This window comes from Bufo gargarizans, chromosome 5 (genome assembly GCF_014858855.1).
Source record: "Bufo gargarizans isolate SCDJY-AF-19 chromosome 5, ASM1485885v1, whole genome shotgun sequence".
Taxonomy (NCBI): Eukaryota; Metazoa; Chordata; class Amphibia; order Anura; family Bufonidae; genus Bufo; species Bufo gargarizans.
In genome coordinates, this window is record NC_058084.1 from 193367282 (window position 1) to 193379833 (window position 12552).

Below are 12552 nucleotides of genomic sequence, written 5' to 3' on the forward strand. Positions count from 1 at the left end.
TTCTGTAATTTTCACAACTCATTTCACAAATGAATTAAAGGCAATCTGCAAAGCAAGCAACCTGACAGAAGAAAGATGTGTGAAATACATTGACAACTTCTCTGGTAGAAACACAACCGCAATCAGGCCACGACAAGTTTCTAAATAAAGTTATTGAAGAAAAAAATAATGAAATAATCCAAACACAAGTGATCAGACACGTTCCATGTTGAGTAAGTTAAAGGCAGGAAAAAAAGGCGATACCAATTTAAGAAAAGAAGGGGAAGTGAAGACACACGTGATCTTGCACGCCCTATGCGAACAGCTAGCTGATACTTGTTCCACCCCCTGCGAACCAGCTGTGGATGGTTTGTTCCCGGGTGTGGGCAGCGCTTCCGGCCCCGCCGCTCTACTCAGTTGGTGTGACCGGTGCGTGCAGCGCTTAGTGTTCTCCGTCACATAGACGCACTTACGGCCGCGTGTGCCAAGTGTCTGCAATATGGCCGAGCCCAACGAGAAGAGCCTTGACGACTTCTTTGCTAAGAGGGACAAGAAAAAGAAGAAAGACAAGGGAGGCAGTTCGGCCGTCAGCAAGGGGGCAACGAGGACGACTGACGGGGCACAGTCTGTGCTAACGTCACTGAGTGGAGCTGCCAAGAGCTCCAGGAAAGAGAAGTCTAACAGAAGTGACGCGCAAGACCAGCAGCAGGAGAAGGTAGAGGCGGGCGGGAGCTGTCACTGCATGGGCCGCCGCTTTGTACACGTGCGGGCACAGCTGGCATCAGCATGTGTGTCGGCGCCGGCAGAGCTCGTGATGGCGCTTGGTTGTAGGGCGCTTAGCCTATAGGCAGCGCGATTAGTAAGATAGTGTTAGGTAACCTCCTATCTCAGCTGTGCAGCCGCTTTAGTCTTCCCTGTATCGGTGATTAAGCAAAGTTCCAGCATCAAAAGATCGCTATTCTATGCAGGACGTGGAGTCATTAGTAACCAGTTCTTTCTCTGCTAAGGCTGCCCCACAAACGGCTCAGAGGCTCTGCTACTCGCTCCATCTATTCTGGCCTGTGTGGGCCTGTAATGCCTGCTGTGTGTGACGCCCTCATCCTCCTCAATTTACACTGCACTAGACGGCTTGTACTTGTAGTTTGGCATTCGCCATGATGATGCTGTGGCGTACAGCCATGCCACCACCTCCAGTGTGGTGTCGCTCAGTGTCTGGATCTGGTCACACAACATTGGAGATCATTACTCTGTAGCTGAAGATGCTGGCTGATAGCCTGTGTAATAAGCTAGAAGTTGTCCTCGTTGGTGCAGTCACCCAGCTTTCCTCGAGCTCACTCTAGTTACAGAACAGTACCATAGTAGAGGGTCAGACTGCTGCAGATTTAAGTCAGTCACTACTAAAAATAAATAAAAAGTATATTACTTTGTATCAGTAGATCGTAATGGTTCCAAAATGCGGGGGAATTGCAAATTGTTATTGGGGGAGATTGCAGATCATCTGCCCAGTCAGGAGTCCAAACAATATTTGAAGGTCTTGTCCCATTATACAAATTTAGCCTCTGTTCATAAGGGAAATGCCTTATTGGAAGGGGTCTGACTGCTAAAGCCCCTGAGGGTTACAAGAACGTGGGGCAGTATTCTCTTGTGTGCAGGGGCAGACATGCATGCTTGTCCTCTGGTTCATTCAATTTTACAAACGCTTGGCTGTACTCAGCAGTCCTATAGAGTTGAATGGAGAGTCAGAAATGCATGCATGACTGCTGCTCCATTCAGAAGGGGAACACAGATCCCCGTTCTTGTAATCAGCGGTCGGACCCCCAACAGTCAGACACTTGTCCAATATCCTGTGTATAGGGGGATAAGGTCTTGGGGGGGGGGGGGGGGGGGGTGTTCCCAGGACGCTTGCGAGGTACTGACATGACAATCAGTATTCAGTTTCCTGGTCATGCGTTTTGTAGTTTTCTTTTGCAGCACTTCTTTGATCAGTGGACCATATAGAATACATAATTGGTCCCTCTTTCTGCAGTGGTGAAGCCACAGGTTGGACGCCTCTCATATAAGAACTCATATTTAACATTTCTGCCGTTTCCTTCCTGGAATCTCATGAGTCTTAGGGCCCTTGCTCACGACTGTATGCCCTCCAAGACATGTGGGCCATATGTCTTGGAGGGGCATTGATCGTGTGCAAGGGAGCACACTGCATCTTAGATTAGTCATGCTGTACACTTTGGGCCGCCATCGGAACTATTGTCCTGCACTCATGATCTTATGAGTGCAGGACAATAGTCCTGCGGGCAGCCTGACGTGCACAGCATCATTGTAATCTATGATGCTGTGTGCTCCCGTGTGCACGATTCAATGCCTCTCCGGGACATATATCTCGGAGGGCATATGGTCGTGTGCAAGGGCCCTTATACATTGGACTGTCACATCTTCCCATAATGCACTGCTGTCTAGCAGGAATCCAGTAGTTTTGAATTCTGTGTTCTGTCTGAAGGCAGAATAAAATAGAATTGACAAATCATTACAGTCCCAAGTATTTGTAAAGAGATTCAGTGTTTCTGAATTCGCTCTTATAAAGTGTTGGCATGTTGTGAGGATAAACCATCCCTTTATGATCGGTGGTGGTCTGACTTCCTGGCACCCCAACTAATTCTAAGCCCTGCAGTTCACTTCTCAGCATATGTCCAGGGTGCCAATGTGCAGAGGAAAAACAGTGAAGTGACCCAGGACTAACTCAGGGGACCTACTAAAAGGAATGACAGAATGGAATGCCTATAGACTTTAACAGGAAAATGAAATGCCCATAGAGAATAATGGAAATGTAATATTTGAATTAGAGACAAAACCATTTGACATATGCTAATAATTAGCAGGCTTAGGCTACTTTCACACTAGCGTTTGATCGGATCCGTTCTGAACGGATCCGATCATATTAATGCAGACGGAGGCTCCGTTCAGTACGGATCCGTCTGCATTAATAACTTAGAAAAAAATCTAAGTGTGAAAGTAGCCTGAGCGGATCCGTTCAGACTTTCAATGTAAAGTCAATGGGGGACGGATCCGCTTGAAGATTTAGCCATATGGTGACATCTTCAAGCGGATCCGTTCCCATTGACTTACATTGTAAGTCTGAACGGATCCGCTTGCCTCCGCACGGCCAGGCGGACAGCTGAACGCTGCAAGCAGCGTTCAGCTGTCCGCCTGTCCGTGCGGAGGCGAGCGGAGCGGAGGCTGAACGCCGCCAGACTGATGCAGTCTGAGCGGATCCGCTCCATTCAGACTGCATCAGGGCTGGACGGAGGCGTTCGGGTCCGCTCATGAGCTCCTTCAAACGGAGCTCACGAGCGGACCGACGAGCGCAAGTGTGAAAGGAGCCTTACTCTCCAAGTTCAGTGGGATTATTTAATGTTCAGATTAAGTGGAATTATCACTGTTTTCTGCAGAATAGCGAGGGTGAATGACACAAAGGAATGCCCATAGACTATAAAGGGAAATAAACGATGAGCTCATTTGCAGGTAAATCTGTGTTATGTAGGACATTAACCTTTACTGCAAGTGTTCCCTGGGTAGAGTAGCATATTGTAAAATGAAAATTACATTGGATTATAACTGTTTTCTATAGAATGCAAAGGTGAGTGACAATAGAATGCCTATAGACTATAATGGGAAGTAAAAGTGACTTGATGCCAGAAACATTCAACATATCAAATAAATCTGTAGCAGGCTTACTCTTCAAATTCAGTGAGATTATTTAAAATTGAGATTAAGTGGTATTATCATGTTAATGTCCTACATAACACATTTACCTGCAAATGAGCTCAGAGTTTACTTCCCATTATAGTCTATGGGCATTCCATTGTGTCATCCCTCTTGTCATTCCATAGAAACCAATGATAATCCCACTTAATCTTTTAAATAATCCCACCGAGTTTGGAGAGTGTCTGCAAAATATTTATTAGATATGTCAAATGGTTTTGTCTCTCATTCAAATATTACATTTCCAATTTTCTCTATGGGCATTCCAATTGGTCATTCCTTTAATATCAATTTATCCTTTACCACAGATCTTCCCCGTGTATAGTAACATCTTTTACAATTAAAATAACTTTGGATTTTTCCTGTTTTCTATGGAGTGACAGGTGAATAGCACAATGGAATGCCCATAGAGTATAATTGGAAGAAAGATGGGCCATGGAGACAAGAACCATTTGACACATCAAATAAATCTTTAGCAGGCATACTATCCGAAAACAGCAGCGTGGATCTAAATTGAGATTAGGTGGGATTATTTTCTATGGAATGACACAAAGAATGCCCATAGACTATAATAAAGCCAAACAGAATGCCCATAGACTATAATAAAGCCAAACAGAATGCCCATAGAGCAGGGATGGCCAACCTGCGGCTCTCCAGTTGTTGCTAAACTACAACTCCCAGCATGCACAGTCTGCCTACAGCTAGGCTTACAGCAGGGCATGGAGGGAGTTGTAGTTTTACAACAGCTGGAGAGCTGCAGGTTGGCCAGCCCTGCCATAGAGTATAGTGGGAAGCAAAGTGTCTGTCAGATAATTTGTAGGCAAATCTGCAAAAAATAACAATTTATCCTTTACCACAGATCTTCCCCTGTGTATAGTAACATTTTTTCCACCTCATCGCCACGACGGCCACTAGGAGATTGACCCCTGACCTCTGTAGGGGCAGGAACAGAGAGAGGGTTTAAATCCCCCCCACTCCCCCTCCCACCACCAACACCAGTGTTTCCTGTCCCTACAGAGGACAGGGGGGGGCAGAGAGTCTCCCCTGTGGGAGATGAAGATGAAGCACTGTTACACCTTACCTGGTGCCCCCCCCTTCCCTCCTGCGGTCCTAGTACTAAAGCTGGGCAGGGGTGAAGGAGGGAGGCCTCGCTCCATTACAATATGTGAGCCTGCTCCCGGGACGCGATCTCCCGTCGGGACGCTGTGGCTGTAGCCGGGTGCGTGCCTAAGCGCTTCAGGTAAGTGGCAGACGTGACGTCCGGTGGACAAAGGAAGTGACTTCTTTCAGGATGCGTCTCCCGGTTAAAACATCGGCACAGCACAAGGAAGTGCTGATCGATTCAGCGGTGTGTGCCGTCATGTCGACTGAGCCCCGTTCTCCTGAAGTCCCTTCCATGCCGCCTGCCGTACGTTCCCCTGTGGGGAAGCGCTTATTGCCGTGTTACTCCTTTCTTTAAGCACGGTACCAGGTTGCTCGTTTCCTCCTCCCATTCTCTGGCTTGGGGCTTACATGCTCTGTATCCCCGTGTATGGTTCAGCATAGCTGATTGGAGTTATTCTTCCAGGTCCCTGAGGAGGCCCAGAAAAGTGTCAGGAAGCTGGCTAAGTGTGTCCTGTCTTAAACGTCTTCCGGATGACTACCGCAAGAGATTGTGCAAAGACCATCTCTAGCGTTTTTTGAAGAGTTGAGATCCATGATGCATGAGGAAGTAAAATCCTCTATCTCAAATTTCCTCCTTACCCAGGGACCCGCCTCCACCCAAAAAACGGAGGGAGACGACTTTTTCTTTATCAGACTCTGAGGAAATAGCAGGAAGTGCTTCATCCTCCAGAGCCTGGGAGGACGAGGAGGCATCCTCTGATATTGAGACTCCAGAATCTGATAGGAGATTTAGTTTTTTTTCCCTGGACGAAATGCCAGATCTACTAAGGGCAGTCCGGGCCACTATGGGGGTAGAAGAAGCTCCAAAAGCCCACTCCGTACAGTATGAGATGTTCGGGAGACTCCGGGTAAAAAAAAAAATCAGTTTTCCCGATCAACAAAAACATTCGAGATATGGTGCTTGACGAATGGTCCAATCTAGAAAAGTGCTTGGGGGTGGTCCAAGTCCTTCAGGAATAGTCTATTGTTCGACCCTAATGAAGGCAAAATATTCAATGAAACACCAAAAATTGATGTTCAGGTGGCAAGTCAATAAAAAGACTGCCTTGCCCTTTGAGGGCACCTCCCAGTTGCGCGACCCCATGGATAGGAAGGCGGATAGTCTCTTAAAAAAATCTTGGGAAGCCGCCATGTTTAACTTGAAAGCGAATATTGCTGCCACCTCGGTGGCGATGTCCATGGTGCTGTGGCTTAGTGAATTGGAGTCTCATATTAGGGACAACACCCCTAGGGAAGAAATCCTAAGGTCCCTTCCTTTACTGAAGTCCGCCATGCGGCCCGCCGGGCTCTGTGGATGAAGAGCTGGTCAGGAGACAACACTTCAAAAATGAAGTTATGCTCCATTCCGTTCTCAGGAGAATGTCTTCGGAGAAGCGCCCCTTCCTCCTCTCCAAAACAAATCCTCAGATAAACAATGACGCCGAGTCGAGGGGAGATTAAAGAATTTTCAGGCTCCTTGGGAGTCCATTACCCCAAACCCTTGGGCCCGGGACATCATAACATTCGGATACCAAATCGAATTTTCTTCATCTCCCCCAGACCGCTTCATTGTTACCAACCCGAGCTCCTCCAATGTACGCAAGAAGATTCTGCAGGGAATTCAGAGCCTTCTGGAAATGGAGGCGATGGTACAAGTTCCATCAACACAGCTAGGACAGGGGTTATACGCAAACCTCTTCCTGGTAGAAAAGAAAGAAGGCTCATTCCGGACTATCATAAATCTAAAGGCCCTGAATAGGTTCATAATATACCGAAAACTCAGAATGGAATCCCTAAAATCCCTGATCCCTTTAGTAGGGAAGGATGCTCTGATGTGTTCAGTAGATCTACAGGATGCTTACTACCATGTCCCAATCCATCCAGATTCTCAAATTTTTAAGATTTGCCATCCAAGACCACAGGGGGGGTAACCTTTCACTTCCAGTTTACGGCCCTTCCCTTTGGGATATCATCTGCGCCCAGAGTCTTCACGAAACTGGTGGTCGAAATGGTGGCCTTCCTGAGGCGCAAGGGGCTGGTGATTATACCATACCTGGACGATTTCCTCCTGATTGGGAATTCAGAAAGTTAACTCAGAGCAGACTTGCTAACCTTCCTGTCTCTCATCCAAGATCTAGGGTGGTTGGTGAACCAGAAGAAATCGGATCTTCTACCCTCCAGCACAATCCAGTTCTTAGGTGTCGTCCTGGGTTCAACATACCTTCCACCAGACAAGGTAAGAAGCCTCCAGTTGAAAGTCTGACGGTTTCAGAACAGGAGGTCTTGTCCCACAAGGGAGTCCATGAGTCTTCTGGGTCTTCTCTCGTGCTGCATTCCGTCAGTCCCATGGAGCCAATCCCACTTTCGATCTCTCTAGACATGGTTTCTCAGAATTTGAAACGGGCAGCAGTCTTCTATGGATCACAAGGTGCTAATCCCGCCAGCAGTGAAGCTCTCCCTAGACTGGTGGAAGAGCACAAAGAACCTGTCCATAGGAGTTCCCTGGGTGAAGACTCCCTATATACAAGTGCTTACAGATGCAAGCGAAAAAGGATGGGGAGTGAAAGTGGGAGATCACGTCTTTCAGGGATCCTGGATGCCAATGACCCGCTTCCAGTTTCAGAGAACTGAAAGCCGCAGAGTACCTACTCAAGGGCCGGCATGTAAAAGTGCTTTCCGACAATACTAAGACCGTATCATGCCTCTCTCACCAAGGAGGGATGAGATCGGAGAAGCTGATGTCCATGGCGAGGAAGATCTTCAATTGGGCGGAATCCCATGTAGGATCCATCTCCGCAATTCACTTGAAAGGAGTCCTGAATGTGGAAGTGGACTATCTCAGTCGCCAGTTAATAGACCACACCTCTCTAAACCAGGATGTGTTTCAGATTCTAGTAGAAAAATGGGGCACCCCACGAGTGAACCTCTTCGCCTCCAAAAAGAACACAAAGGTACCAACGTTCTGTTCCTTGAACCCACAGGACAAGCCTTGGGCGCTGGATGCGCTCACGATACATTGGGACTGGGATCTGTTACGCCTTCCCACCCCTGCCTCTACTTCCCAGGATAATTCAGAAACTCAACCGAGGGGATACAGCTCTAATACTAATAGCCCCTTATTGGCCGAAGAGGAGCTGATTCCCTTCCTTAAAAAACCTGTCAGTGGAGGACCCATGGCCTCTTCCTTCCAGGAGAGACCTACTTCATCAAGGGCCAATCTTACACCCAAACCCGGGTTTCCTCAAGTTATCTGCTTGGATCCTGAGGCCCAGAGGTTAAAATCACAGGGTCTTTACGATCAAGTAATATCGACCCTGAAAGCAAGAAGATTTCTGTCTGAAGATTTGGAAGAGGTTCTGTTCCTGGATTGGTAACCCTGCCCCAAACTTAAAGCCGCCTAATTTTCAGAAGATCCTGGACTTCCTCCAGCAGGGTCTTGAATTAGGTCTTAGACCCTCCACCTTGAAGGTACAAGTCTCGGCCCTAGCTTGTTTCTTTTATCAGGATCTAGCCAATCACCACTGGATCAGAAGATTTATAAAAGCAGCCTCTCGGCCACGCCCTTCTCTTAAATCCCGGATCCCCACCTGGGACCTCAATACAGTGCTCACAGGCCTGACACTCTCCCCCTTTGAGCCCCTGTCAAGTTGTTCCACAAAACATCTATCTCTAAAGACAGCGTTCCTGGTCGCCATCACGTCCGCAAGTAGGCTAGGTGAAATTCAAGCCTTATCAATACAAGAACCCTATCTCCGCATCGCCGACGACAGTTATCCTTAAGCTAGATCTGGGGTTTCTCCCTAAAGTGGTATCTGATTTCCACCGAGACCAGGAGATAGTTTTGCCTTTTTGTGGTAATCCTTCTAACGATAGAGAATCTAGTTTCCACTCACTAGATGTAAGACGCTCGGTCTTACGGTATCTTGAAGTTACAAAATGATTCCATAAAACAATCTATTTGTCCTATTTTCGGGTAAGAATCGGGGTCTAAAAGCTTCTAGATCTTCTCTAGCATGTTAGAAATGGAATCCTTAATCCATCTGTTATGAGATCCAAGGCCTTCCTTGCCCCTCAAATCTAAGAGCTCACTCTACCCGAGCTATGTCCTCCTCCCAGGACGAGCTGCTGGAGCTTCCCTAGAGGACATCTGTAAAGCCGCTACTTGGTCCAACATTCACACCTTTACGAAACACTATAGACTAGACCTATCTAGTTCAGACTTGTCTTTTGGACGCAAAGTCCTTCAGTCCCCCAGTTTCCACGAAATCACCACGACGGCACATATTCCCTACCCTTAATCTAGTTCTTAGATAGGAGGTTATGAAGTAATACCCTCTAAACACGCCCCCCTCACGCCTAATAGTACCGTATATCCCTTCTGTATAATGCCGGCAGGCCGGGCGGGCGGCAGCGTAACTCCCTGATAATGGGCTGGGGGGGGGGGGGGGGGTCTGTGGATGGCCCTATTACCGGGGGGGTCTGTGGATGGCACTATTATGGGGTGGGGGGGTGTCAGTCATCCACAGATTTCCCCCCCCCCCCCCCCATAAGTGTCAGTCATCCACAGATTACCCCCCCCCCCATAAGGGTCCGTCATCCACAGATCCCCCCCCTTCCCCCACTCTGAGGGGTGCATTGTGTGTGTGTGTGTGTGGACTCTGCGCGCCTCATCGCTCTCGTTCACGTGGGTAGTTGCTTGCAGTGCTGGGCTCCTACTGTGCGGAGGGCTCAAATTTCCCTATTTTGCGCGAGTCCTGTGTCTGGGTGTGTGCGCTGTGCTGGTGACCAGACTGTACCGGAGGAAGGAAGGGCTGACTCTTAATGGCAGACACAGGCGACAGTGTGTGTGGGCAGTGTGGTTTCAGGAGGGCTGCCCCTGAGTGTGGCTGGTACCTTAGTAAGGACAGTTGGGATATCCTGAAGGGCCAGTGGAGTCCATGTGGCAGGGGTCCGGCAATACATGGCTTTGAGGGGTAAGAAGGTAACCCTCCTTGCTGTTTGGGAAGGCCAATGAACACCACTCATGTCCTGACATGAGTGGTGTTCATTGCTCTTGGTTGGAATTGTGACACTGGTAGCGGTGCCCTGCGCTGTGGCTGGCAGTAGAGAGTGCCCCCTTCACGTTAATAATGCTCACGTGCACCCCCTTCACAAAAAATGTCCAGATATTTGCCCCTTCACAGTAGTAATGCACACACATGCCCCCTCAAATGTTTGCATTTCTTTCTGGCAAAGCTACCTGGTTCTGGCCTGCAAAATTTATAGTATGTCTAGTGCAGCCCTCAGACGGAATATGGTTGGACACCACAGCTATATGGGCATTCCATTGTGCTATTCACCTGTCATTCAATAGAAAACAAGAAAAATCCAAAGTTATTTCAATTGTAAAGCCGGAATTAGACTTACCAGTAATTCAGTTTCCACTAAATCACCACAACACTAGGAGATTGACCCCTGACATCTGTAGGGGCAGGAACAGAGAGGGGGTTTAAAGAGGACCTTTCATCAGAAAAAAGTATCTAAACTGACTATACCGACGTGTAGAGCGGCGCCCAGGGATCCCCCTGCACTTACTGTTATCCCCGGGCGCCGCTCCGTTCTCCGCTTATAGCCTCCGGTATGTTCCTAGTTAGGCTCCACCCAGGGGAACCTGCCGCGGTCTCCTTCTCCTATGCTGTAGCGCTGGCCAATCGCAGCGCTCAGCTCATAGCCAGCGCTACAGCATAGGAGAAAGACGCCGGCAGGTTCCCCTGGGTGGAGCCTAACTCGGAACATACCGGAGGCTATAACCGGAGAACGGAGCGGCGCCCGGGGATAACAGTAAGTGCAGGGGGATCCTTGGGCGTCGGTATCGTCAGTTTAGATACTTTTTCCTGGTGAAAGGTCCTCTTTAAATCCCTTGAACCGTTAAATGATGTACAAAGGTGAATTCAGGTGGCCTTTTTCACAATGCATTGGCAAACACTGATCCCTATAGAGCTAGGCCTCAAAGCCCTTCTTTGTGCGCAGAACCTGTGCTGCAGTCTTTTGGGGACTGCCCTTGTTTTCACCCAGGCTTGCATCTAATGACTATTTACCTGAGCAACCTGTCGGGAGATGGGAGGTCCAGAAATACTGATGTGGGAACTTTCCTGGCAAGGTCCCTTTAGATACCGGCTGTGTGGCACCTGTTCATTTAGGCAAATGTAGGAACCCTATAGTGCAGGGATGCTCAACCTGCAGCCCTCCAGTTGTTGCAAAACTACAACTCCCATCATGCCTGGGCATACTACAGCTATCAGGGAATGATGGGAGTTGTAGTTTTGCAACATCTGGAGGGCCATGAGTTTGACATCCATGGTCTACAGCTATCCACCTACAGCAGGGCATGGTGGTAGTTGTAGTTTTACAACAGCAGGAGGGCTGCAGGCTGTGCATCCCTGATATAGAGGAATATACTCTATTTTAAACCCGCACAGGAACACTATTCAACATAGCCCCTCCTCCAGATTAAATCTCACAGAAGGATTAGGGTCCATTAACTTTTCCGCAGAATGGGTCCGCATTCATTCCGCAATTTTGCAGAACAGGTGTGGACTGATTCATTTTCAATGGGGCAGGAATTTGCTGTCCGCATTTGTGGATCTGCACTTCCGTCCCGCAAAAAAATAGAACATGTCCTATTCTTGTCTGCAAATGACCAGGGATTGCTGCATAGAATTAAATGTTTGCAGTAAAACGCTCAAATTGCCATGCCTACAACCCCAGAATTGCCAAAAATTCAACACTGCCGATTGTTTTTATTTTTTAAATTTGCTGCCGTGGCATCTTGCAAGTCACGTTGCAACGCCATTTAGTTCAGTGGCTGCACTACTACATAGAGAGCACTGGATGGCCAAAAGGTGTTGTGGCCAAGATTATGGAGTAGCCCCAGTCTAAGGGTCCATTCACACGTCCGTATGTGTCTTGCGGATCCTCAAAACACGGACACCGGCAATGTGCATTCCGCATTTTGCGGACCACACATCACCGGCACTTTCATACAAAATGCCTGTGAATGGATCCTTAGGCTGGAGCTACTCCATAATCTTGGACACAACACCTTTTGAACGACCAGAGCTCTCTATATAGTAGTGCAGCCATTGAACTAAATGACTCGCAAATTGCCACGGCAGCAAATTTGAAATTGAAAAAAATAAATCGGCATTGAATGTTTTGCGATTCTGGGGTTGTAGTCATGGCAATTTGAGAGTTCTACTGCAAACATTTAATTCTACGCAGCAATCCCTGGTCATCTGCTAGTTTCCGAGGAATGTGTTAATTTTGGGAAACACATTCCATGTGAGTGCTGTTTCCTGGTCTGAACATCTCTTGTGACATGGACTTGTGGCCCACAGCACTATAAAACTTTATAATGCCATGAGTTAACGTCACAAGAGCAGCTCTTGCACAATAACACGTCTTCAAGAAAAAAGTTTTTTTTTTTTTTTTTTTTTTTTTTTTTTGCCTCATTCGAACAGCCATGACGTATTTTTGTTGGACTGAGATCTAGTTTTTGTTCGTATCATTTTGGTTTACATGGGACTTTTCGATTAACCTCTTTTATTATTATTATATATATATATATATTTTTTTTTTTTGGGGGCATAAGGAGAAAAAGCTGTTCTATTTGTGCATTTTTATGTTGCACAC

The 12552-nt window shown here is 47.6% G+C and overlaps 1 protein-coding gene across 1 annotated transcript in view; it reads left to right on the forward strand.

The window, feature by feature from the left end:
• The first annotated feature begins 352 nt into the window (after positions 1-352).
• Positions 353-12552, forward strand: part of CDV3 (CDV3 homolog) — a 44124-nt gene continuing 31924 nt past the window's right edge. Inside the window, exon 1 of the mRNA XM_044293691.1 lies at positions 353-694. Within this exon, the coding sequence (XP_044149626.1) occupies positions 479-694 (216 nt within the window). The 5' untranslated portion in view covers positions 353-478. The remainder of the gene's footprint in view (positions 695-12552) is intronic.